This window comes from Poecilia latipinna, unplaced genomic scaffold (genome assembly GCF_001443285.1).
Source record: "Poecilia latipinna isolate Pla-1442-1.1 unplaced genomic scaffold, P_latipinna-1.0 Scaffold1139, whole genome shotgun sequence".
NCBI lineage: Eukaryota > Metazoa > Chordata > Actinopteri > Cyprinodontiformes > Poeciliidae > Poecilia > Poecilia latipinna.
The window spans coordinates 148,899-175,539 of NW_015113755.1; the positions used below are offsets into that span (position 1 = coordinate 148,899).

Below are 26,641 nucleotides of genomic sequence, written 5' to 3' on the forward strand. Positions count from 1 at the left end.
AATTCATTTTAATGTATTTTACATAAATTGCATTACTTCACATGTGTCAAGTTTTTCATTGTACTCACTAGTTTGTCACCAACTTCAGTTCTGTGTCGACTCCGACACAGAACTCCGACACAAAAACAACTTTTTGTTGTTTTTGTTTTAAATAATATGTTTTTTGTTTCTTGAGAAGCATTTGTCTGTAAAATTAGTAAGTAAAGTAAAAGTATATTTATTTATTTTTGTCAGATGGTGATGACAAAGTTCTGGGTCAGGTCGATTAAAAATGTAATTTTTAAAAAAATGTTGCAACTGGGAGCCTGCACCTTAGCATCTTTACATTTCCTAAACATTATTTGTCATATTTGCATACATAAGGTTGAGAAATAATTTAAAAAAATGGGAAAATTAAAACCCATTTTGTCCCTATTCTCAAGAATCACTGGTATGCACAAAGTTTGCCAGTTGCCTGCCTGGCGGAGGCAAAGTTCCACAGGAAATAAATGGCGGCGGAGTGATGTCGCTCCCTGGGTGTCGAGCCCTTAAGCTTGGACTTCTTGATTTTTAGAGTATTATTAGTGGTTAACAAGAGGAGCTATTTAGTTCATGCATAGAATTAATAATGTGAAATGTGAGTGATGTATTGCTGGTAATTGTTACCTAGTTTGACATAAGCATGGCAGATATCTGAGCCTTCACTGTTGGAAATTTCGCCCGTGCATCTCCCACGAGCTTCTTCTCCGTCGCTGTTGAGAACTTCCAGCACACAGCTGCAGTCTGTGGTCTTGACATTGAACTGATAAGAAGCCCAGATCAGTCGCCCATCTTTCCTCCAGGTCATGCGTACCCTCGGACTACTAACGAAGGCAACTCTAAGTGCCATTGGTTGTCCCACTCTGAATGTGGTGTTTTCTAGCTTCCTGATGAAGTGAGCAGCTTCTATGAGAGGCAGTGATGAGCGTTAGAAGGAAAGATGATGGGGACCAAGCCAAAGTTAGAATTACAATTCAAGCATTAATTAAAATGCATGAATTAAAATTAAGTAATGAAATTAATTCAAACTTGGATTAAATGAAGGACTAAGTAAAGGCAAACCACCACCCAAGACCAGCTTCTACTCTACCAGTTTCTGTTGTGCAACCTACTACTGCAAAAGACATTAGATTTGTTTCAGGAGAAGAGATTCATTCTTTTTATTACATTCAGCATGCAGACTGGTAGCTTTACCAAATTAAATGACAAATCTAACCTATATTATCAAAAAAAGGGTTATTTAAGGTCTGTGCACAAAAGCCAGAATGTGAGCTAAAAAATACTTTACAAATGAGTTAAATTATTATTGTAATTTTAACTTTGACATTTGACACAATATTGCCAAAAGTATTTTTTCACGCATAAAAATCTTTGCATTCCAGTGTTCCAATTATGTCCATGGCCAAAGGTGTAAAATAAAGTTTCTAGGCATGCAGACCTAGACGCTTTAAACAAACGAATGAGTCACTCTCAGAAACTCAATAAGTTTTAGTATGATGCTGTACTAGGATGCCACATGTGGAATAAGAGCAATCATGAAATGTGCTAGCCACTAAGTATTCCACAGTCAAGTGGGATTTTATTATCAGAACATGGAAGTGATTAGAAATAATATCAATTTAGCCATAAATTTGTGGGCCACATTAAATATTTAAAAAGTGAGGTCAATGGATGAAATGGCATCATAGCGTAAAGAGCTTGTTATCTTTTAATCAATAGCTACACACCTCCAAAAATTATGTGACCGCCATGCTATGCATCCTTTCTGCAATTTCTAAATTCCCCTCAAGATCTAAATTACACCAAATCCATCCAACAGCATCTACTAGAACAGAGCTGATCTTGGAGTAGGACACAATGTCTGCCTTTTTAGCATTAGCAGTTATATGATGTTTCTAATTAGTGTTTTGGATTAGATGAGATGAAGTTATACCTTTTTTAGATGTTTTACAAATGATATGAGCATCACAGACAGCACAGCTCTCAGCATTAGAAACTTGACAAACGTAGAGTCCAGCTGCCTCTTCTCTGTCACTGTTGAGGACTTCCAGAACACAAGATGAATCTGTGGTTTTGACACTGTGTTTGTATGAGGCCCAGATTTGCATGCCATCCTTCGTCCAGCTCACGTGGACCTGCTGATTCCCAGTGTATGTGCACGTCAGAGTCAGCCTATCTCCCAGACTGTATGAAGTGTCTTCTAACTTCTAGCTGGAGAAGTTGGTCGTTTTAATGTTGTATTTATATGAAGCCCAGATAGGTTTGCCATCCTTCATCCAGCTGACATAAATCCTCTGACTGCCCGTGAATGTGCACTCCAGCGTCAAAGAGTGGCCAATTCTATAGAAGGTGTTTCTCAGCTTTTTCACAAACCGAACAGGTTCTAAGAAATCAGTAAGCGATGGAAGTGTTAGATGACGATAAGATAATTAGTCTTTGAAGCAAGCTGGTTACATGACAGACTACGAAGAAGACACAAATGGATTTGTTATTCCTGCAAAGAAATATGCATGTGAGTGAATTAAGAGTTTACCTAATTTCACATTAGCATGGCAGACATCGCTTCCTCCTGCATTAGAAATTTCACATGTGTATCTTCCCACAGCTTCTACTCGGTCACTGTTGAGGACTTCCAAGATGCATGTATCATAAGAAGTCTTGACGTTGTACTTGTATGAGGCCCATATTAACATGTCATCTTTTTTCCAGGTCACATGTATTCTCTGACTCCCAGTGTATGTGCACTTCAGGGTCAAAGGCTCCCGGAGTCTGAAATACGTGTCTTCCAGCTTGTTCACAAAGCGAGGGGGTTCTGAGAGGGGTAATGTTTGGGTTAGTTGTGTGGAGTATGCAAGCAGACAGGATGAAAGAAGTAGTTTGAATCAGTTAAGATTATTGAATTACTCTTTGAAGAGCACAAAAACCCTCTTGAGCTACCGTAGCTGGAGGAGTTAGTTAAATTAAGTGAAACCGGAAATGTTAACAGTTTTTGACTTTACCTAGGCTGACATGAGCGTGGCAAACATCACTCCCAGCTCCATTAGAAATCTCACAAGTGTACATTCCTGCTGCTTCAGGCCTGTCACTGTTCAGAACCTCCAGAATGCAGGTAGAGTCGGTGGTTTTAACGTTGTACTGATAAGAGGCCCAGATCAGCTTGTTGTCCTTTTTCCACGACACATACACCCTCGGGCTCCCAGTGTATGTACAGACTAGCTTCAGCGGCTGCCCAACCACGAAAGTTGTGTCTTCCAACTTCTTGACAAAGCACACAGGCTCTAAGAAAGGCAATGATGATTTAAGAAATTTGTTCAAAATACCATATATTTTGTTTCTTTCTCAGAGTATTTATCCCAAGAAAGGTGTTTTTCTTTTAAGTCACCTTTACTACATTCACTTTGAGCATTAGAAAGATTTTTTTTAATGCAAAACTATTATAATCTGGAAAATGGAGCATAAAATGCGAGCATCACCTTTCACTGTCACTCTGCAAGTGGCAGAGGCTGAACCGACCCGGTTCTCAGCCTTGCAGGTGTATTCACCATCATCAGACTTAGCTGTCTTGACCAGATTCAAAGAGGCAATACCATTTGAGAAATCCATGGAGCAAATGGGGGATTTCCTCAGCTTTCCACCAGCCTTAAACCAAGCTACTGAGATATCAGGACTTCCTGCAATACGACATTTCAGGGTAACTGCATTACCCATTGTTACCTCCACTGGCTCCATCTGATCGACAAAGTATGGCCGCTCTAAATGAAAGATGAGGATGATGGTTTTAGTACAAATGTAAAGGTGCAAATTAATATCTTAAAGAATGAGATAATTAGAGATTGATAGAGAATAGGTATGAAAGAGGAAGCTAAAGAACTAAACTCATAACATGCAAGAGTTCCTTGGTTTTTACCTAGAATTGAAATGTGTGCTTCACATTTGTCAGTTCCTACTCCGTTGTCTACTTCACAAGAGTATGTGCCAGCTGCCTCCATTCTGTCAGAGTTAAGAATCTCTAGGATGCAGGAGGTGTCTGTGGTGATCACCGTGTACTCATTTGAGGCCCAGATGAGTTTCCCATCCTTCTTCCAGGTCACATTTACCCTGGGTGTTCCTGAGAAAGTGACCTCAAGCCTCAGAGGCTTACCCTTCTCAGAAGAAATATCTCTCAGCTTCTTCACAAAGTGGACTGGCTCTAAGGGAGGTAATTCCAAGAATCAGTTACACCAAAGTCACCTTCAAATGCAGATGCTTAGAAGAGTTTCATGCTGACAAACCTTTCACAAAAAGATGGAGAGGGCAGCTTTCCTTTCCTGCGTTGTTTATGACCTGGCATGTGTACTCTCCTGCATGGGATCTATCAACTCTATGAAGAACCAATGTGGCCACATCAGCCTTAAATGAGATCTCACAGCCTCTTCCATGTTGCATTTCTTTGGCTCCCCTGAACCACTTGACTTGCAGCGGGGCACTGCCTTTTACTTTAGCTAAGAAAGTTACATTTTTGCCAGGCAAGATTTCTTTGGGTTCAGGAGTTTCCAAAAATGAAGGAGGTTCTGGTTTAAGATAAAAAAAAGATTGGTTGTGGGATAGGTAATAGGTTTCCATAACAATCTGATTCCATCCTTAAAGGCTGCTGGTCTGTACTAACCTGTCACATTAAATGAGGCACTGGTCTCACTGGCTCCTGCAGCATTCACTGCTTTACAGGTGTATTTGCCAGAATCAGACATGCTGACAGTTGAAATTCGCAGTCTGTATTTATTATCTGTGGAGCTGATGTCATAGGAGGGACTACTCTTGATCTCCCTGCCATTATGGAACCAGGAAATTGTTAAAGGAGAAGATCCAGAAGCTTTGCACTCCATCTCACCAGGCCTTCCCACAACAAAGTGGGTATCATTCAGCTTCTTTATGAAACTTGGAGGAATCAACTTATCTGTAGTCAAAGAACATGTCATGAGCCACTTTTTTGAACTACCTGTTGGATACATTTTCTCATAGGATAAAGAGAGCATCTCCATAAAGTTCACCGACCTGAGACTGAGAGCTTGATTTTACAAGAAGCTGTACCAATGTGATTTGCAACCTCTAGTTTATATTCTCCGGCATCCGCTTTGTCAGCAGAACGGATCTTCAGAACAGCAATTTTCTTTGTGAAAGATGTCTGATATTTGGCACCAGAACTGAGGGCTTTGTTGTCCTTGAACCATTTTGTTTTTAGTTCTGGTGAACCAGACACTGTTACTTCAATAGAAGCATTTTCTCCTGATGTGATACTCATGGATTCTGGACTATCCACAATGGCAGCAGGTTCTAAAGTTGTGGAAAGAAAACTTTAGAGCTAATGGTATAATGGCATTGTAGTAAAATTGTGTGTAAAGTTCTACAAACCTAAAACAGTAACTTGGGAGACTGACTCCACCAGTCCTGAGTCGTTACTCAGCTGGCAGGTGTATCTACCAGCTGTTGCTGAGTCAGCTTCTGGAACTACAAGAGTGGCTACGTTGTTCTCAAAGGTTATCTTCCTGTTATCACTGTCTCTAAGGACATGGTCCTTGTCCTGGATCCAGGACACAGTCAAAGGCTCAGAGCCTTTCACTGTGGCTGTCAGTGTCAGTTGCTGGCCGATTCTTACGGACTGATCGATGAGTTTTGTGACAAACGCTGGTCGTTCTGAACATTAAAAAAAGATCACAGGTGAAGAGAAATGATCCTCTGTAAATTGAGTTTGAGAAATTGTCCACTGATTTGGTACAAACCTTTTAGATTGATAGTAGTGTGACAGAACTCACTTCCTACATTGTTTGACACCTTGCACTCATACAGGCCAACATCATTCTGCTCAAGTTTCATGACATGAAGAGTAGCAGAGTTGCCCACACTAACAATCTTATGTTTCCAACTCTCTTTTATGGGCCTTTTGTCTTTGTACCAGTTAACCTGGAAAGGTGGAGTGCCATACATCTCACAGTAAAGACTGGCATCTTTCCCTTGAATTCCCTCCACTGGGTTGGGAGTTTTAGTAAAGGATGGAGACTCTGGAAAATATGTTTTGATACGTTAAGAGAATTTATCTTCATGAACAGGCAAACCATTATGACAAGCAGTTTATCCAAGCACTGGGTTCAATTTCATGATCAGGCTTATGGGAAAGTTCAGTCCATGCTGGAGGAATCCTTCCTGGTCTTTACAAAAACAATCCTTTATGGTAAGGCAACACTTAAATAATGTTCATGCTACTGTATGATCACACCGTAGCTTCCCCTTTAGACAAAAAAGAGAATTTAATGTAATTAAAAAGGGATGTACCCAAGATCATTTCACCAAAACTGAGAAAAAGCATGTCAGTGACCATGGAGATCTCTCAGACTCATGCTATATGACACATGGAAGGTTTGACGGTTTCCATGCTGGCATTTTCATACTTGGTTCTAAAGACATTCATGATACACTCAAACAAAATTTGCATCACATGACATTCATTCCTTCTCTTTCATGCTTCTGAACTTCAGAGGGGACAAATCCACAGTGTAACATATCACCAAGAAATCCGTTCGATAGCTGACCTTGAACTGTGAGAGTGGTGCTGCAGCTTGCGCTGCCAGCATCATTATGAACCTCACATGTGTAGACTCCATTATCCTCGAGCCTTGCAGAGTGTAGCTGGAGGTATGCAGTCGAATCAACGAACATGGCTTCATAATTGCCTCCGTCACTTATCTTTTGGTCATTTTTGTACCAGCACATTTTCAAGGAGCGTGCGCTGTTGGTCTTGCATTCTAAACGGAGTCCCTCACACTGCTTCACAAAGGTTGTGGGAGGCAGTTTCACGATAAACCGAGGAGGCTCTGTGAAGTCAAAAAAAGATTTGGTTACTTTTGCCAACATAAAGCAACACTCGAGGACCTTTGGGATGGATGCTGGATGCAGGCATGTGACTGAATGCTGCGATGGGAGGAAGGCGATCTCAAAGACAACACAAATATCGCTGGGAGACGATAAATGGCTAAGAATGAAGACAGAGGAGCGGTAAAAATGATGAAAAAAGATGGGTTACATGAAAGATGTTGCTGGACAAAAAAAGAATAGTCCAACCTTTAACCAACAACTCTGCTGCGTTTGTCACTGTGCCAGCTTCATTGCTAACTTGGCAAGAATAAACTCCACTTTGCATGGCCTCGACTGAGTTGAGCTCCAATGAAGAAGAGTATTTCTCTAAACTGATTGTACACGAGGATCCAGCAACGAGTTTGATGCCATCCTTAAACCATTCCACTGTAAATGGGGGAGTCCCTTCAAAGACTCCTCTGAAGGTCACCGTTGACTGTGGAATAACCGTTTGAGGCTTGATGTCCACCAGAAATCTCGGTGGCACTAAAACCCATACAGAGAAGTTATTATGACACCTATAACGAAGACTACTTTTTAAAGAATAATATTAAATCTGAAAGCTAACCTTTAGCTGTAAGAATTCCACTGCATACACAGCTGCCAGCTTCATTTGCGACTTTACAGGAATACTCTCCTGTGTCGCGACCTTCAGTCAGTTTTAGCTCCAGGGAAACTGTGCTTCCAATGTGCACAAGTTTGTACTTAGAACTCTTGGTGATCCTTTGTTTTCCTTTGTGCCACTCGACAACAAATGGAAGAGAGCCTGACAGTTTGCACTCCATCGTGACCACCGAACCCATCACTGCTTGGATGTTTGATAATTTCTTAACAAATGTGGGAGGAGTCACAGCATCTGTTTCAAATAAATTTGGTCTATAATTAGTTGTGTATCTATGAAGATTTACCCAAGACCACTGTCAACTTTGCAGCATTAAATTAACTTAGAAGACCCACATGGCTCTCTTCCAGCTGAAAGGACTGAATTTTACATGGACTGAGGTAGTTCTCATAGACAACCAGATGATTTCTGACTGAAGATTTCTACCATCTTTGAGCAATTTGACACTTACCTGTGAAGCTCAAGGAGACTGGATTTAATATTAATCCCTTAAGCTGTCTTTGGTACCTCTGCTTCTATATGTCCTTACAGTGGATTTATAACCCAGGAGCAGTGAGATGAGTGTAGGTTCAAGCTTAAGCAGAAAAACCTTGTGCATAATTAGCATAGTTAGTGGGACAGGATTTATTCTACTTGGCCTTATTTACATAATGACATATTTCACTTCACAAGTCAAAACAGCAGCAAAAAACTTTAAGAGCTTCTTCTCACTGACATACTTAGTCTTGAAATTCCTTTTGCGAGCAAATGAATATCCAACAAAAGAACTAAAAGAGATTCCTCCACAGAAAACCAAGATAGGAGGTTCTCCCAAAGCAGGGACCAAAAAGAGAGAGAAATTATATTTGTAATGTAAAATGACCCATGATGCAGTATTTCTACTGTCAAAAATAACCTGAACATACTTATGCTACTGAACCAAAACAGCTTCCACACACAAAAAGTAGGAATTATCTACAACACTAGCTTACAAGATTAGATCAAACCCTTCAACCGTAACTTCAGCCACTATCAGATGCACTAACTGAACTATTTTGTGGGATAACATACCAGCAAAACAACATATAGTATTTGACATGCAAACTTGAGCTTCAGCTAAAAGAGTAACCATGTATACTTCTGCATAATCAGAAACCTTTGTTACTATGAGTTCAACAAAAACTGAGTCTTTAGTTTAAATAAAAATCATAGGACTTGAGAACAGAAGAAATAAAAGCAGGATAATCACCAGAGCATAAAGAAAAAACCCAGTGGAAAAATGAGATAATTCTCTTTTGCTTCTAAATTCAAGGTGTTGCATTTAAATAAATAACATTCAGAATCATAGAACATTTTATGCTGTAATCCACTGGGTGATCAGTGGTGGCGTATATGAAATCACAGCATAAAACAGTCATTGTTGATAAATTCTGTTAAAACCAAACAAAACAAAACATTGCAATTGAAAAACAAAATCTTAATCCAAAAGTACAAAACAAGTCCATCCTTAACTGGTCTATATGCAATAGATTCAAAGCAGATTGAGTTCCTGAATTTCTGATCTGATATCAAACTAAATACTATTCCCAAAAAGCCTCATAGATGTTCATCCAAGCCTCACTGGGTAACCAACACTTACACGCACAGACTTTAGCTCTACGACACCAACACAGGACACAGCTGAAGCCACTGTGTTAATGAAGCTTAAAGCTGAACATTTAAGCAAAGAGTTAAGATGAGATTTTCAAACAAATGTGACAAACCTGTCACCGTGACCATGGCGGTACATCTCTGAGTCCCAACTTTGTTCTCAGCCTCACACACATATTTCCCACTGTGAGATAACTGGGCATTTTTCAAATTCAACTCAGCACTGTTGGTTTCAGAGGACATCTTAACGTGCTCATCTTCAGTGAGCTCGTGACCATCCTTGTGCCATCGGAAGGTCATGGGAAGTGCTCCAGAACACATGCATTTCAAAGAGATTTCAGAGCCCACCATGCAGGACATGTCCTGTGGTCTTTCAATAAATGATGGTGGTTCTAGTGAAAGAAGACCACAAGTGAGACTGAAGAATCTAGGCTGAAGCTAAACCTTGTTAATTCTCTGATCTAAACAACGCATAAAGAAAACAGTTTTCTGGAAACCTGGAAAATAAGCAAATAAATCACCTGACATTTCATCATACACAAAGCTTTCCATGAAACTGAGAAACATGCAGCAGACAACTCAGGGTAACAGCACAAGACATTCGTTTGACTAACCTTTCAAAGAAACCTGGCAAGAACAAGTAGTCTCCCCAGCATCATTTGCAACCGTGCAGCGGTACGTCCCATCATCCCTGCTGTCACAGTCAGATATCTGAAGAGTGACTGTGTCTTTTTGAACACGGATCTGATGTTTTTTGTTGCTTCTGATCAGCTTATCATTGAGGAAGCAACTTATTTCAAATGGCGGGGAACCTGAAACGGTTCCTGTCAGGACAATGTCAGATCCCTTCACAAACTCAGCTGATTCAAAAGGCTTTATAAACACCGGAGGCTCTATGAGAAAGATAATAAAAGTAACATTCAACAATAATGTCTGAAAGGAAAGCTTCATCTGATGAGGCAAATCTGGTCCACAGAATCCATCAAGGTACTTTTTGCTAAAAACATCTTCCAGCACCATTCAGAACACTTACCTTCCTTTATTTTATACTTTACTTTGGCTTTTAGCTTGCTATTAACTCTACAGAACCATTTGCTGTCATGTTTTCATGTCTACACTGGCAGTTCTACTCATAGGTTGTTACGTATATTAACATTCACACTGGAGTTAATGCATTCATCCAACAAAAGAAAACTAAGGATTGAAAGATGGAACAATGTGGACCAGACAGCAGGATCAGTTTGTAGAGGACAGCTTCTTAGGACAGCACTAACCTTTGACGGTTACTGAGCAGCTGCATTGATCTCTCCCGGCCTCACTAGAAGCCAAACACACATACTCCCCACTGTCTTCTATACAGCAGTTCTCCACCTCCAGAGAGGCTACTGAGCTCTCAAAGGACATCAAGTGTTTGTGGTCAGAAATGATTTCAGAGCCATTTTTCATCCATGTGACGGAAATTACAGGAGTTCCCTGTACTTTGCAGGACAGTTTCAGAGGCTGTCCAGCTTTTAGGAGCCGTGAAGGCTCAAGCTTCATTGTGAACGTGGGAGCTTCTGTAAATTACACAAAAGCAGTTACAGTAAACTTTGAAAAATGGTTAGTGGTAGGAAGGAAACAAGTTGGCAGATGAAAGATGGAAGCAGAACCTTTCACGAAGAGGATGGCGGTGCAATCCACTTTCCCGGCATCATTTGAAACTTGGCAGGTATATTTAGCAGATTCACTGGGTTTTACAGAATAAAGCTCTAAAGAGCTTGAGGAGACGTCCTTTTTTATGATACACTTTCCTGCAGAGAAAATCTCTTTCTCCTCTCTGAACCATTTAACCACCAGTGGAGCAGACCCAGTGAAGGCTGCTTTTATCACAACGTTCGTTCCTGGTGCAACATCCTGCGACTCGGGTTTTACTGTGAAAGCTGGAGGTTCTGTAAAACAACATTCATGTTTTAAGCCTATCAATAACCTTTGCTCAGTTGTATCTGTTGTTAATTTCCTAGTAGACCTAAAACATCGAAACTTCTCTAACCTTTGACTGTCAGTGTTCCACTGGTCTCATTTTCTCCGGCCTTGTTTGAAGCCCGGCACGTATAAACTCCTCCATCGCTTTGATCAAGATGTGTAATTGTCACAGAGGCTGCACTTTCACTGAAATCAAGCTTGTATTTATCATCACTGTGAATTTCTTTGTCGTCTTTGAACCAAGAAACAACCATTGGCTGTGATCCAGCAACTCTGCACTCCAAGGTAGCATTACTACCAATACTTCCATCCATCTTTTTTAGAGTTTTAGTGAAGGATGGAGGAACCGCACGATCTGTGTGGAAGGACAAGCCAAACACGGAACTGTGACAAAAGGTCTGTTTTTGAGTTTAAATAATTATGTATTTCTGACTGAAACTAACCTATAACTGTGACTGAGCATGTGCACTCGTCTTTTCCGACTTTATTGGACACCTCCATCTTGTACTCTGACGTGTCTCCTCTATCTGCTGAAAGTATCTTCAGAACAGCGGTGTTCTCCTTCAGAGTCATCTTATATTTACGACCGCTAATCATCTCTTTGCCATCTTTGAACCATCTGACTTTGAGCTCAGGGCTCCCAGAGATGCTGCACTCAAGCGTAGCCGGTTCACCAACTGTAACACTGATGGACGCTGCTTTCTCTACGATCTTAGCCGGTTCTAAAACACAACACAAGCTTTAGGCTTTATAAACTAACACAGATTAACTGGGAGAATAGCTAGTAAATACAAGTGAGTTCTAACCTTGAATGGTGAGAACAGCCTCGCATTTCTGCTGCCCTGCCTCGTTTTCAGCAATGCAAGTATACTTGCCACCATGTTTTATCCCAACAGAGGTGAAGGAAATGCAAGGAATGTTGTTCTCAAATGTTGTTGTGACACTGGAGTCATCATCTATTAGCAGCTTAGAGTCTTTCAGCCATTTTATAGAAATTGGAGCTGAGCCTTTCACTACTCCTTGTAGTTTCACCGTATTTCCCAACAACACTGTAGAGCTCTCAATCCTCTTTGAGAAGATAGGTGGCTCTGAAATGGCATCAATTATAATAAACTTTAATAGCTACTGAGGAACCTAGAGTCAAAATCATGCTGATGTTTTTTTTTTAAACTAACCTTTCTGTTTAACCACCGAGTTAGAGGTCACTGAGCCGACCTCATTTGAAACAACACATTCATATTCACCGGCATCAGCGCTCTCAAATGTGTGAATCTCCAGAGAGGTCAGTGATCCTTGTGACACTACTCTGTACTTTTTATCTGAGGACAAGCGTTTCTTGTTCTTTTTCCAAGTTACTTCAAATGGTGCAGAACCTGCAATCTCGCAATCCAACACAGCTACTGATCCTCTCACTGCTTCTATGGAGGGTGCATCTTTAATGAACGATGGAGGTTCTAATGGGGAACGAACAGTTTGGTAAAGACAAATGTATATGCCATATTGTATTTTAAATAAAAAATAATTTCAAATGCTGCACACCTTTAACTGTCACTTTGGTGCTGCAGCTCTCACAGCCTGACTCGTTCAGAACCTCACAGCTGTAGCTCCCACTGTCACTCAACGTAACATTGTTTATCTCAAGAGTGGCGACACCGTCCTTAAAGCTGGCAGCGTATCTGCCACCACTGGACAGCTCACTGTTATTGAAGAACCAGGTGGTGTGAAGCTCGGGGGATCCTTTGACGGTGCATTGCAGCCGAGCCGTGCTACCTCGCTTCCAAACTGTTGTACCCTCCAGTCTCTTTACAAAGACTGGTGGCTCTGCAGGGGTATGGTTAGTCAGATCCGTTATATGGAGTTGAAGATGTAGTTTAAAAACAAGAAACCAGCATTGAAAACAAAGCTAATTAAGATGAGAAGAACAATCTAGTTCACATGAGACACCAAGAGCATAAAAAACTAAGTTTTTCTTGTTGGTTTTCTGAAGGTTTCAAGCACTAAAAAACTGGAATATAAATAACTTACCTTGTACTTTGACAGAAGTGGAACAAGAAGCACTTCCAGCATCATTTGCCACCATACACACATAATTCCCACAATCTTTCAGTGTGGTTTTTAGTATATCAAGATTTACTGTCTTATTCTCAAAAGACAGTTTACAGTCTGGAGATTGGTGGACTTTCCTACCATCTCTGGTCCAGGTAACGGTGACTCCTGTGTCCTCATCCACCTGACATTCCAGGTGAAGAGGAGCTCCCACCACGGCAGCAACCGAACCCAGGGGCTTTACGAAGTTGGGCTTATCAACAACACGCAGCTCCATGCTGCACTCAGCCATCCCAATGTTATTAGATGCCCTGCACACATATAGCCCACGGTCCGCTGCCTCAAGCGTTTTGATCTCAAGAGTGTGCTTATTCTTTTCACAAAAGGTTTGGTAGTGTTCTGACACAGAGGGCAGAACCTGGTGGTCTTTTAGCCACACAACATTTAGAGGAGCAGATCCTCCTATTACACACTGTATGAGTGCCCTCTTTCCAACATACAGAGTCTGGTTGTCAGGTTTAGTTTGAAAAACTGGAGGAAGTTTCTCTACAAAGATTAAGAATGAAAAGATGTTAGTGGTAAAATGTCATACTGTGTAGTAGAACCATGAAAATCAAGAGGGGGGGAAAAGTATAAAAGTACAAAAACAAATCTGTTTAGCTCAAAATATGGACAAACTCCTGGAAAGGCCCAAAGTCAAAAACCAAAAAAGGAGGAAACATGCATTGTTCTTACCCGTCACACTGAGAGAAGCAGAGCATTCATCACTGCCATGTTGATTGGATGCCTTGCAGGTATACTCCCCGCTGTCATCCTTCGATGGGCTCAGAATTTCCAGGGAGGAAGCAGTGAAGCGACTGATAATCCTGTATTTATCACCCTCTTTGATGGGGTGGCCATCTTTGAACCACTTGAAGTTCACATTTGGAGCATCCTCTGTGTCACATTCAAATCTGGCAGAGTTGCCGACATTGATCTCCAGAGGAACAATTCTGTGTTTGAACACAGGTTTCACTGTGTTTTGGGGAGAGAAATGAAAAAGAAATGACAAAGTGAGTAAAGCAGTCTGAATGGATTTTTCTGAACAGTTGAGCTGTAGTAGCCCTGGAATGAAGAGTGACTCAAATAAATGAATCCAGTGATGACTGTGGAGGAGGAAAGTTGTCTCAGGGTTAGGTTGAGGGAAAAAAAGGTATGCATGCAAGGAATGGACCAAGGATGAGGAATGGCAGGTGCTGAATGACATGGAAGGTAATTCCTAGAAGGAAAGAGGGATGGATGTGAGGATGGAATGTTTATGGAGAAGTGCAGATGGGAGACAGGAAATGTGAGGATAGTTCTGGTCTCTGATTAAAACCTCAAACTTCCAAATTTAAATGATTTTTTTATATATATATATGGAGGTCTAGAGACAGCAGAACGTGATATAAGCTAATGTGTGAAGTTAGTTGATGATGATAACAAAGAACTGTCCATCATCAAACCTTTTGAGACCACAGTGAGCCTTGAAGATGTTGTAGTCCTGCCGACTTCATTCTCAGCCTCACAGACATATTCTCCTTGATGCCTCTCCTTGACAACTTTGTTGACAATTAGTGTGTATGTGTCACGGTCTTCAGAACACTTGAACTCTGTACCAGATTTCACTAGCTGGCCATTGAAAAACCAGTTAACCTTGGTGGCGTACTTGATAGTAGTGGTAAAAACAGCTTTATCATTTATTTCAGCACAAACATCCTCCAGAGACTCAATAACAACAGGATGATCAATATGGCTGTCAGAGGACTCACTGATTAGAATGGCCTCTGAAAGATACTCCTCTCTGGTTTCTCTGTGAACAAAAGTGTCCACATGCTCTACAGCGGACAAGGTGGTTACTTCAGTAATGTCCCTCTCTGATGTAAACTCTGTCCGACTCACTTTCCTGGATTCATGGGTCTCAGTGTGGCTCTCAATTGTTGCACTTTGGAAAGAACCCATCAATTCAGTTCTGACTTCTGCAGAATGAGATGCTTCTGGAGGAAACCCAACAACACTCTCTGCCACCACCACTGAGTCCATCATGGTTGACAACATCTCTTTAGAGGGTACTGAGCTGACCTGAGCCTTCTGAGGTCTGTCAATTGGCAAGATGCCTTGCTGTTCTGATGAAAGACTTTGCTGCTCCTGGAAAACCATAGCTTGTAGAGCTACCTGCAGCTCAGACTTAAGATCAGCTTTCTGAGGATATTCTCCTTGGAAGGACAGTGTGATCTCCAGTGGGACACCAGGCGATGTGATCAGATATGTGAAAGTGGTCCGTCTGGGCTCTCGTTGAACTTTGACCTCCTGTATCTCCACTGTTTCTAACTTCCCCACCACTTCTGCTAGTAAGATTGGTTGGTCACTGGCCACAGCAGACTGAAGAGCTTCTCTCAGCTGACGCCGAATAGTCATACTTGATGGTTTTGGGATATTAAGAACAAAGTTGAGTTCTTTCGGTAGAGCATGAGCGCCATGAGACTCATGAATAAAAACAACACCTTTAGGTTGTGTCTTAACACTGACAGTGGAAGCTTCTGGTTTATGTATCTCACTTGATTGTTCTACCAGAAGGACCCGCTTTTCCTCTAACAACACAGACTGCCGGACTGATTGTCCCTCCTGGATCTGCATCGCAAAATCCTGCTCAGCAGCCTCTAAGATGGCGCACCTTTCAGTTGCAACTGCCTTTTCTTCTATGAAGACAGGTCTCTTTGGGATCTTTGGTTCAACTTTTGATTCAGGCTTGAATTTCTCATCAGTGTGAAGACTGGCAGTGTGACCCTCCTCTAAAACCTGAGTGTCTGTGATGCTCAAGGACTGCATAATATTCCTCTGATCCTCTCTCTGAACTAATGCTCGCTGCTGTCTGAAGCTTTCAGTGAAAGGGGTCTCCTTTGGAAGGCGCAGGGGCTGGGAGGACACACCAAGAATGTTTGGAGGTATAGATTCGGTCTTATACTGTGCCTTAATCCCACCCACAGATACATTGAGGTCTTTATGATGCTCTGCTATGATCTCTCTGTGTGTCTCCGAGGATGCAGCATGGCTTCGAGCCCGCTCCTGTTTTGGTAATGCCACCTGCTGATCAGGTTCAGCAAAGGCAATGATGCCTTCCTTTGGTAAAACTGATACAGAATGGCTCGACTGGAGGTATCTTGGCTGTGGTTGCTCTTTCTTTGGCTGAACAGATGCATAGTCGGGTTCTGTTGTGAACACTGAACTTGCCTCACATACCACAGTCCTCTGTTCTTCTTGAGTCACTGAATACAGCAAAGTTGGATTCTTAGAGATGTCTGCCAGCTCCATTGGGGGCTTTTCACTGCCGAGTCTTCCCTCAGACTCTAAAACACCCTGATCAGTGATAACTTGCAAATTTAAAACTTGTTTATCCTCACAACTAGTCTGCAGACATGTCGGAGTCTGTAGAGGTGCCACCTGTACTGTCTGTTCACCCTGAACCTGATATTTCTCCTCAGTTACTATGGCAGATTTACATATCTTATCTTTACTTGGCTGGATGCTTTCTTGCTCCGGTATCTGAGTTTCATATCTCTGCTCTTTAGATAGAGCCACCCTGGTTTCACTCACTGCTGCTAGTACTGGTTTAGATTGTTCTTTTTCAATTTGTGGTTTAACGGCAGGCTCTAAAGCTAACAGAGCCTCAGAGTGTGTTTCTGTAAGCAACAACTGCTCAGCAGATTGAGCAGAGTATAAAATCTTAACCCCCTCTTGGACTCTAAAACTTCTCTCCTCCTCTGGTCGCTCCACAGCATCTGACACATCAGCAAGAATGGGTAAAGCAGATTCGACTTGGTAGCTGCCGACAAGCTGCTTGGGCTCAGTTGTGGTCTGCATGTGCTCTGGAGTCCGGTCCGTCAAAGGCTCAGCTCTCACAGTGGTCAGGGAAAGGACCTCCTCAGATGTAGCTGACATGATTTTAGATTGTTGTTCTTTTGAGAACTGCAGTTCAACTACCTCAGGACTCAGGATTCTCTCTGAGTGCTGCTCTGTTATCTTCTGTCTCTCCTGGACTGAAGATAAGAATGAGGCCTTGGGAAGTTGCTTTGTAGGAACAGCCAAGACCTCTGGGGGATGGGCTGGAGTCAAGGAAACACTCTCATGAATTTCATGAGAGTGCAGAAGGGCAGCTTGGTGGGTCAGTTGCTCTTTTTGAAGTGTAGCAGCAGAGATATTCAGCTCTTGGAGGGTTTCCACCTCCTCGCTAGGAATAATCTGCCGGTCTTCAGTGCTAATGGTATAAATCATCTGATCAGACCGGCTTCTTTCATGGTACACCCGAGACTCTGTGCTTTGCTCGGTTAGTGATATCTTCAAGCCTTTAGTTTTTTGAATGAACTGGTGCTCTTCTTGAGATTTTTCATTAAATACCAGCAGCTCAGCACTACAAGAATCTTCCCCATATGGGTTGAATGCCTTACATGTGTAGATACCACTATGTTCTTGTTTAACACTCACGATACTGAAAAAGCCTGATCCATCTGGGTTGTTCACCATCATGTTAAAGCCAGCAGGCTCAATATGGATGCTTCCTTTGAACCACTGAACATCAGGGAGAGGCTCTCCAGTCAACACATACCTGAAAAAACACTGCCCACCCTCTGATAACTGAACTGACTCTATAGCTTTCATGAACTTTGGAGGTTGACCAGTTGCTGCAGGTGCTTTGTCATCAACCCTTTTCTCCCCTTCTGGTTCCTTTAACTGAACATGAAGATAAGAAGAGCAAGTCGACTGGCCAAATCTGTTGCTGACTGTGCAGGAGTACTCTCCCTCAAATTCTCGTTGAACTTTGTTAATAACTAAACTGTACTCATCTTGTTCATGAATAAATGTATAAACTGATGAACTGGTTATTGTCTGCCCATTGTGGAACCATTGAACAGTGGGCTTTGGGAATCCGGACACTTTGACAGTAAAGGCAAAAGTTTCTCCAACAGCTGCAGCTGCTGGAGAAAGTTTGCTAAGGAAAACAGGTTTTTCTTTTTTCCTCTCCAAAGAGCTGGAGAAGCGCTTAGTTTCTGGTTTGAGTTCAAGTGTTCTGGTTTTGTCGGGTAATTTTAAGCCAGTGTAGTATGACTCCTGGGTTTCCTCTTCCACTGTGAACGTTGAGCTGGAAAAGGCTGAGTGGAGTAATGACAGTTGAAGGTAAATCACACATCCCAGCATCAATCAGCTCAAGTGAAATCACAGTGTTTTAGTTTTTTTTTTCCATTTACATACGAGTTGTATTTGACTTCAGGATGAGATGCTGATGTACTACAAATGTAACATTTAAACAAGCCAACACTAAACACTATCTTTGTTCAAAAATGCTGGCCAGTAAAATCATAAAAAAACATAGTATGTTCTGTCAAAGAAATCACAAGATTTTAAAAATAAATTCACACTGATGGAGACAATTTGCATTAAATTTAAATTAAAAAAACAGCAAAACTACCATATCAAAACAGTCATTTCTAGCATAGACAACACATTGAAATACACAATAGTTAAGATATAGTAAAGATAATTCAACACTACTATACATAAATATATAGAAGTTTGAAGCAGTATTTACCTTTAACTTCCTCCTTTACCACTGGTTCCTTCTCCACTTCGGTTACTGTGAAGACACAGATTGTTTACAGTTAAAGACATTTTTATAGCTGAAATCAAAGCACAAGGAGGTTAGAAACTGTGAAGAGTCGTGCAGCCATATGATCCATTTGGTTTGTTTCTTTGACCTGTTCTTTCATGCCTCCATTTGTTCTTTTTAGTGGGTGGCACATCTGTCTTCTTGGTAAAGTTTTGTGGTTTTGTGATTGTCCCTCTTCATATCTCTACTAATGATTTAGTCAAAATGCAAGACACAGAGTCAGAGACCTTGCCTAAACATTGTTAAAGACGTAGAAGACAAATTGCCCTGTGAAGAAGTGTGTTCATGATGGCTGTGCGGGTGGAAAACCATGTGCATGAGTGCGGGCCACAGAAAGTCAGAGTGAGCAGAAGGACCAAAAGCATGCAAATGCCAACCTTTCATCACTGTGCTGCACTCAGCATCCCCAGCTGAGGTTAGATTTTTGAAATAGTGAGAGCCCCCTGGTCTGGCTCCCACATTATTAGCATTTACACAGCAAAAAGAGCTGTCTTGTTTCAGAGAGTACCAAACAGAATCCTTGACATTCATACGGTTGTAAAGCCAAATGACAAATGAAGTGGGAAGGCCCTTCATAATGCAGTACAGGGAGTTACTGTCTTTGTTTTGGATCAGCAACTCAGGGGGGAGTTTGATCAGAAACTCTGGGTTGTTGGAGAGGCGATGACTCCGCTCATCTTGAGGCATGACATCTGGGAAATACAACTGGCTGATGAGGTGGTACGGTCTCTGGGAGGATTTGGGCAAAGATTGGAGCTTCGTCTTGGACTCCTGCTTCTCTTGCTCAGAAAGATCTCTAGAGCTTTCTCTTTCTGGTTGAGACACTTTACGAACAGAATCGGTGGGGATGGGGGTCTCTGCTTTGAGGTTTGCTTCTTTAGCTGAGTGAGAATAAAGTTAGGGAGAGTAATTAGGGGTCAGAGAGTAAAAGACTATGGCTATAATCAATAAAAGGTTAGTAGGATGGAGAATGAGATTAGTGAGGTGAAGCCGATATGGTGGGAGGGAGCAAAACTACACTACAGAGGTTGTTATTACATTATTCTAACAGATTATAAACTAGGAGGCAATATTACGTTATGAAAAGGGGGTCCGAAGCAGGGAGAGCAGATGGAGAAGTGAAATGGACCAGTTGGAAATCACAATAAAGAAAGATTAACCACCTTCAACTGTGAGCCTGGCAGAAGAACTGTTTTGACCGTGTTGGTTGGTGGCTGTGCAGCAGTACATTCCCTGATCGGCCATGTCGACACTGTGGATGACCAGAGACAACAGGCCCCCACTCTGAGAGCTCCTTACCCGGTCCGTGTCCACCAAGTTCTGACCGTTATGATCCCATACCACTCCAGTGAAGGGCTGCCCATCGAACGAGCAGCTGAACTCAGCCATCTCACCACTTTTCACTCTGATGTCGCTCATTTCCATCAGCAGCTGGGGGCTGGCTGAGAGTTTCAAATCAAAGCGGCTGTGAGAGCTCGTCTCCACTGAGGTTACACTCTCCATCTGAATCTCAAACGTCCTCAAAGACATGGAGGAAGCTTCAGAGACAACCTCGGAAAACTCAAAACTGTGGGTTGTTTGACCCATTGACAGAGAGCTGAAACTCTCTGTCTGAGCCTCCAGTGTCTGAGTTATTTTAGTCTCAGAACTCGACACACTATCTAAGGCTTTTTCATCTGGGCAGTAAGAAAGAATAGAAGAATTAGGTCAACACAGCACAATTCCGGTGATTTTTCCTGGTTATTTGTTTGCCAAAGTGCAGTTGGGTTGGAGTGTTGAGGATCAGTCAGGCTCAGTGAAGACTGGACAGTGGCTGTTTTCCACAGTCAATCATGCAAACTTGACAGGAGCCAAAATTTATGAAACAGATGTGGATTATGTCCGTGAGTGTAAGGAATCCGAAAAGCTGAACTTCCACAGTCCAGCTGTTTCGACCATGCTGATTTACTCTGAAACAAAGATTTGTGTCTCAACAAACACTGTTAGGAGCTGCAGAAGTAGGAAGAGACATCATCATGCGGCACAGCAGAAAATCCTGGAGGATAAGGCTTATAGCAAGAAATAGGTCAAACCAAAGCTACTGAGTTCTCTACATGCACAGAGAATAAGGCATTTCCTCCCAAATGTCATCAAGATACCACTAAAACTATGTCTAAATACAGGTTCTGGAAGCTACAATATCCAAGAAGATGATCATTTTATTGGCTATTGAAGCTAAAAATGAGAGCAGCTCTGTGAGGACCTGGCAGGTGGATGTCATGCTTCCTTAAATTAGCGTCTGAAGACCATGCAGTAAGTGGTGCCTTCACTCACACTGTTTTATTTTAAAAACACTGCATGCCAGTTGATATTATTTCAAACTCACCATCAAGGTTCAAAGTGGCAGAACATGTGACCATTCCTGCTATGTTTGTGGCAATGCAGGAATACTCTCCCTCATGTGAAGGGAGGACTCTGGAAATCTCCAGCAGGCAGATTTCATCCAAATGAGACATCCTGAAGATGTCAGACTGACGGATCTCTTTGTCCTTACAGAACCAAGAAATCTGCAGATCTGGGGACACAGTGTTCAAGAAAGTCAGCATCACCTGACGTGTTTAGAATCAGCCCTGATAATCCCAGAGGTTAGCAGATCCAACACTAGTTTGATTTATCAACCAGGGGGAGCTGATGAGAGGTGAATACCTTCCCCAGAGACAGTGCACTTCAGCTGGGCAGGCTGTCCCTCTGAGACCAGAACGTCCTTCATGGGAGTGATCAGAACCGGAGGAGAAATCCGAACCGTTTCAGTCACTTCAGGAACTGAAAGATAACGTGTTCAGTTTACTGACAAGCTAAAGATGACTTTTTTCTGCTCATCCACAGTGATTATCTCAATGTTTTCTATGTACTGAATAATTTAATTGAATTTTTTTTATTTAACATGCTTAGGGGGAAAAATCTCTCAAGACAACATTGAATGGTGTAATATTCTATCAAATAAACTTCATTGCACTAACTATGAAGTTTAAAACAAGGTAATAAAACCTTAAAGAAACATGATCCTTTCTTCTAATTTATGAAGAATTTAATGCTGCTATTTTCTTTTAGTTAAATAAATGTTCACTTAATTAATTAAATCCCTGAATTAATTAAAATAATTATCTCGAATAATAAGACAATTATTCTAAGCAATTATTTTGCCTAGAATATTTTTCTTTTCCTTTTATAAGAGGAATAAAAATAAAAAGCTAAAAAAATGAACACTTTGATGCTTCACCATAAGCTACGTCTGACCTTCCACAGTGAGAGGGGCGGAGCTTGTTGCCTCTCCGTAGTCGTTCTTGGCCTCGCAGCTGTAGACGGCTGCGTCCTCGGGGAAGACCTCCAGCAGCAGTAGTGTGTGCTCGTCTCCGTCGTGGAGGAACTTGCATTTGTAGCTTGTGGAGAGAAGCTGGGAGTCTTTGTACCAGGTCACCTGAGGCTGAGGAAGGCCGCTCACCTGCGCCGAGAAGCGCACAGACCGACCCGACATCACCGTTTGGGCCTGCATGTGGCGTACGATCTGAGGCGGCTCTGGCACTGGGCATAGAAAACCAAACATTCAGTTACAAAAGCAGAGCCGAATTTGTGCAAATACCTTTTATATTCAATAAAAATAATATTTTTCCTTTGAGCATCACTCAACAATAAACTACTGATGAGCAACATTCTCTCTAGCCCAGATGGTAAATAGTTCTTAAATGTTTTTGCAGTAAATAAGGAATACATTTGTTCTGGAAAAATGTGTCAAACTGCTGACTGAAGGATCTCTTACATCTCACATGAAGGTTCATGGTGCTGCGGTTTTTGCCAGCGATGAAGGTGTACTCTCCAGCATCGCTCCTGAACGTCTCAGAGATAGTGAGGCGATGCAGCTTCCTGATGGTGGCGTAGTTGAACCTCTCTTCCTCTGTGAAGTGGATCTCTGCTCCATTCCTCAGCCAGTGACCCTCCACTTCATCCTCGTTTACCTCAAACTCAAACGTTGCTCTTTGTTTCTCCACCACCTGCAGAAACAGATGATCTCCTCAGCCTCATACATGAAACTAAGAAACTGTTCAAGAAGCAGAATCAAAACTCAGATTGGGTTGAAGCTCCACATATCAGGAACTCACTGTAATGTCTCTGCTTTCAGGTTCAGAGATTTTAACATCTCGTCCCTCGACTCCCAGGTGTCCAACAGACATGCTCGACCCGGCTACAGCCGTGTACTCGCCGGCGTCAGACATGCGGACAGACGGCAGAACCAGACGATGCGCAAAGTTGTCTGAGGTCATTTTGTACCTGCAGGAGAATAAATAAAGAAAAGCCAGAAGTTGTTGATAATGTTGGAAAAATATCTAAAATGTTCTTTCATTTAAATGAGAACTTTTATTTACCTGTCAGACATCTCCAGCTCCTGGCCGTCCTTCATCCACATCACCTGGACGTTCGGCTCAGAAACTTCACACTCAAAGGTCGCCCTCTTCTTCTCTGTGATCTTCAGGTCCTTCAGGTGTTTAGTGAATTCAATCACACGAGCTGCAGGATATAAATATCACACTTTAAACACAAGTAATAACTGTTACCAAGTTGTTAGGGTCTTTCTGTTGTTTTTTGGTGTTTCTGAGAGTTGGACAGTTAAGAAGTATTCGATAACCACAGTTGCAGACATTTCCTCATCTTACCCTCCACATAGAGTTTAGCTGTAGTAGCTGCGGACCCGGCCGTGAAGGTGTACTCGGCGCTGTCTCCAAAGTGGACGTTCCTGAGGCTCAGAGTGTGATTGAACTGTTTGCAGCGAGCCTGGCATCTGTCTGTGGATTTGATCTCCACGCCGTTCTTGAGCCATTTGTAAGTGATTCCCTCGTAGTTGACGTTCACCTCAAATGTGACGGTGTCCTTCTCCTGAGCATTCAGGTCCTCCAGCATTGTTGTGATCAGAATAGCTGGAAAGAAAGAGTCCTGGGGTTACGTTCAGGAATTCCTTCACCCTTAGAGAAAAAAACTGAAGAAAAGATTTTACACTCCAATCATTTAGATGAGGATGCTTATAGGGACAGAGGCAACAGTTTTTAAGAAGAACTCTTTTACAAAATTGTTTCTCTGGATCTTACGGTTGACAGTGAGCGTTGCTGACACTTTGTCGTTCCCACAGACGAAGGTGTACTCTGCAGAGTCGTCCCTGCTGGTGTTCATGATCTTCAGCTGGTGGAGTTTCCCCTGAACCACGATCCTGAACTTCTCACTCATCTCAATCTCGACGCCGTTCTTTAGCCAGGTGGACGGCACGTTGAAGTGAGAAACTTCACACTCGAAAGAGGCCACCTGGGTTTCAGGGACCTCCACGTTCTTAAGGGGTTTGGTCACCCGCAGAGCTGCAGAAACAACACAGGCTCAAATGGTTTGCTTCCTGTAATCCATTAATACTAGAAAATAATTATTTTTTTTAAGACTTACACTCAACAGTGAGGTGAGCACTGCAGTGAAGGTGACCAATCACCACAGTGTATTCTCCCTCTTTGCTGCTGTCCACATCCTGGATAAGTAATTTGTGCGTCCTTTTCTCAGACAGCATGGTGTAGTGCTCGTTTGGCTTCAGCTCAGTGTTCTTGAACATCCATTTAACTGGGATGTTGTCTTCAGAGATGCCCACTTCAAACATAGCTGTTGCACCCAGCAGTGATGTCACATCCTTTGGCTTCTTCAGGATCTTAAGGGCTGGGAGAGAGTTCACATTCATAAAAACGCTTTAAAAAATCTCTTTTTGAATCCCAACTGAGTGCTATACTTACTTTCAACATTAAGTCTGGCGTTTGCAGACAGCTTTCCCAGTTTGAAGGAGTAAACTGACTCGTCTTGTGTGGAGCAGTTGTTGATCTTCAGTGTGTGAACTGTGCCCTCCATGCTGATCTCAAACTTCTCACTGGGCTGGATCTCAACACCATTCTTGATCCACTGTGCTCCCCTGACGTTCTCATGGGTCAGCTCCAGACTGAACACGCCCTCCTGAGTCTCGACCACATTCAAGTTCTTCAGGGTCTTCTTGATTTTTACAGCTGCGCAGGAAAATGCAATTATCAGTTTAACAGCATCGAATCATGATGTTAAAGAGATTCAGAAGTGTCTCGTTCTAAAGTTATAATTCATTATTTTAGGAGATATTCTGCATGGATCAATCAGCAGTAAGTATATGTCTCTATTAATCATACCTTCAACTTTCAGACTGGCGGTGGTCTTGGACGTGGCTACTTGGTAGGTGTACTCTCCGATATCCGTGGCTTTTGTGATAACTATAACAAGACGTCTCACGGCACCGTCCACCTCACTCAGCACATTCTCACTGAAATCGACAGGCTGTCCGTCCTTCAGCCACTTTCCTTCAGCAGATGGGTTTGCGACTTGACACTCCAGCACAGCAGTCTGGGAGTCAGCCACAACCAGATCTCGCAAAGGCTTCTTGATGGCACCACCTGGTGACACAGGATGGTTACATCATCATTAAAGAGACGGTCACAGAGGGCATTCAGTTTAAGTCGTATCCTGCTTACCTGTCACAGTAAGTGAAGCTCTGCACGTCTTCTCACCAGCAGCGAACATGTACTCGCCCTCCTCATCCTTCATCGCGTTGATGACTGTCAGGGTGTGGTGCTTATTCTTGGTTTCCATCTTGTGGCTGCCGCTGGCTTTGAGTGGCTGGTCCTTGAAAGTCCAGTAGGGGTCGATACCTGGGTGGGAAACCTCAACTTCGAAGGAGACGTTCTCAGATTCGGAGCACTCCATGTCCTTCATGGGCTTCAGGATCTGCACAGCTGTTCAAGTAAAGCACAAGATATGCAATTCTCAAAGTATCCTGTAGATGGAGCAATGACAGGTATGATTACTCATTACTGAATTTCACTTAACTTGATCAATCAATCAAATTTTATTTGTATAGCACATTTCAGCAGCATTTCAAAGTGCTTTACATAATTAAAATAAAAACAGCATGTGACATTGAAAAAACAGTGAGAAAGAGAAAGACATTTTGAAAAAGATTAAAAAAGATAAAAACATTATAACCCGCACCCCTTCTAGGGCTTCAGTTAAATGTCGTTTAACTGGGGCTCTAACCCTCTGATGTTCAGATCAAATCAACACTGTGGAGATGTTTCTTCTGATCCTAACAACTTTATTTAGACTCGGTGAAGAATGTAATGCCACTTGTCTGTGCTATAAGATCCTGGGAACATTGCACACCTTTACTGGAAAATAAAGGTGTGTAAGCTTAAGATTAAAAAACAACAGCATTTTAAACATTTAGAATTAAAAAAAAAATTGATTTTGATGAAATGATAAAGAGGTTCTTGTGCATTGTTTACCACCTATCTTGACCTGGTAGCAAGCAGACTTTCTGAACGCGATACAAACTATGTTTCTTTTGTTAAAGTTATGAAAAAAGTAAGGTTTTGAGCAGTAGGACATTTTACCATTGTTTATTAATAAGCACATGGTGGAAAGTCACTGTGGGTAACTTACGCTCCACAGAGAGTTTGCAGCTGGTGTCCACTCTGCCAACAGCCAGTTTGTAGTGACCCTCATCAGAAGCATAGGTCCTGCTGAAAACCAAACGCTGCTTGGTTCCCTTTGCCACCATGCAGACCCGGTCACTGGGCACCAACAAATTGTCATTGTGGTACCACTTGACAGAGCTAACATCCTGAGCAGAGATCTTGGCCTCCAGGACAGCCTTGGTGCCTTCAATGGTAGATGCATCCTTTAATGGAACCAAGATGCCAATACCTGCAACAAAGAGGAAT

The 26,641-nt window shown here is 42.1% G+C and overlaps 2 protein-coding genes across 2 annotated transcripts in view; both read right to left on the reverse strand.

The window, feature by feature from the left end:
- LOC106959964 (titin-like) overlaps positions 1-26,641 on the reverse strand; it is a 159,879-nt gene that overhangs the window by 116,256 nt on the left and 16,982 nt on the right. The window contains exons 26-60 of the mRNA XM_015052845.1: positions 26,361-26,624; positions 25,394-25,654; positions 25,055-25,315; positions 24,638-24,901; positions 24,303-24,563; positions 23,960-24,220; positions 23,531-23,791; positions 23,243-23,384; positions 22,979-23,147; positions 22,639-22,870; positions 22,119-22,403; positions 21,528-21,644; positions 21,208-21,396; positions 18,765-18,809; positions 14,647-18,327; positions 13,898-14,176; positions 13,142-13,708; positions 12,656-12,937; positions 12,292-12,570; positions 11,923-12,204; positions 11,560-11,838; positions 11,184-11,471; positions 10,804-11,082; positions 10,429-10,710; positions 9,769-10,047; positions 6,582-6,863; positions 5,775-6,053; positions 5,407-5,688; positions 5,050-5,328; positions 4,664-4,951; positions 4,290-4,568; positions 3,926-4,207; positions 3,492-3,770; positions 3,018-3,296; positions 2,552-2,830 (exon numbers count right to left, since the gene is read on the reverse strand). Of these exons, the coding sequence (XP_014908331.1) occupies positions 2,552-2,830; positions 3,018-3,296; positions 3,492-3,770; positions 3,926-4,207; positions 4,290-4,568; positions 4,664-4,951; positions 5,050-5,328; positions 5,407-5,688; positions 5,775-6,053; positions 6,582-6,863; positions 9,769-10,047; positions 10,429-10,710; positions 10,804-11,082; positions 11,184-11,471; positions 11,560-11,838; positions 11,923-12,204; positions 12,292-12,570; positions 12,656-12,937; positions 13,142-13,708; positions 13,898-14,176; positions 14,647-18,327; positions 18,765-18,809; positions 21,208-21,396; positions 21,528-21,644; positions 22,119-22,403; positions 22,639-22,870; positions 22,979-23,147; positions 23,243-23,384; positions 23,531-23,791; positions 23,960-24,220; positions 24,303-24,563; positions 24,638-24,901; positions 25,055-25,315; positions 25,394-25,654; positions 26,361-26,624 (12,597 nt within the window). The remainder of the gene's footprint in view (positions 1-2,551; positions 2,831-3,017; positions 3,297-3,491; positions 3,771-3,925; positions 4,208-4,289; positions 4,569-4,663; positions 4,952-5,049; positions 5,329-5,406; positions 5,689-5,774; positions 6,054-6,581; positions 6,864-9,768; positions 10,048-10,428; positions 10,711-10,803; positions 11,083-11,183; positions 11,472-11,559; positions 11,839-11,922; positions 12,205-12,291; positions 12,571-12,655; positions 12,938-13,141; positions 13,709-13,897; positions 14,177-14,646; positions 18,328-18,764; positions 18,810-21,207; positions 21,397-21,527; positions 21,645-22,118; positions 22,404-22,638; positions 22,871-22,978; positions 23,148-23,242; positions 23,385-23,530; positions 23,792-23,959; positions 24,221-24,302; positions 24,564-24,637; positions 24,902-25,054; positions 25,316-25,393; positions 25,655-26,360; positions 26,625-26,641) is intronic.
- LOC106959965 (striated muscle preferentially expressed protein kinase-like) lies at positions 18,825-21,131 on the reverse strand. The gene is made up of 2 exons (XM_015052846.1): positions 20,006-21,131; positions 18,825-19,723 (listed from the first exon to the last, which is right to left on the reverse strand). The coding sequence occupies exons 1-2, from the start codon at positions 20,427-20,429 to the stop codon at positions 19,062-19,064; spliced, it is 1,086 nt and encodes a 361-aa protein (XP_014908332.1). The 5' UTR covers positions 20,430-21,131; the 3' UTR covers positions 18,825-19,061.

Coding starts and splice junctions, on each gene's coding strand:
- LOC106959965 (XM_015052846.1), bottom strand. CDS start 20,429: ATGGGTCAAACAACCCACAGTTTTGAGTTTTCCGAGGTTGTCTCTGAA. Junction 19,724..20,005: donor TGCCAGGCTCACAGTTGAAG/GTGGTTAATCTT, acceptor ATTCTCACTCAG/CTAAAGAAGCAAACCTCAAA.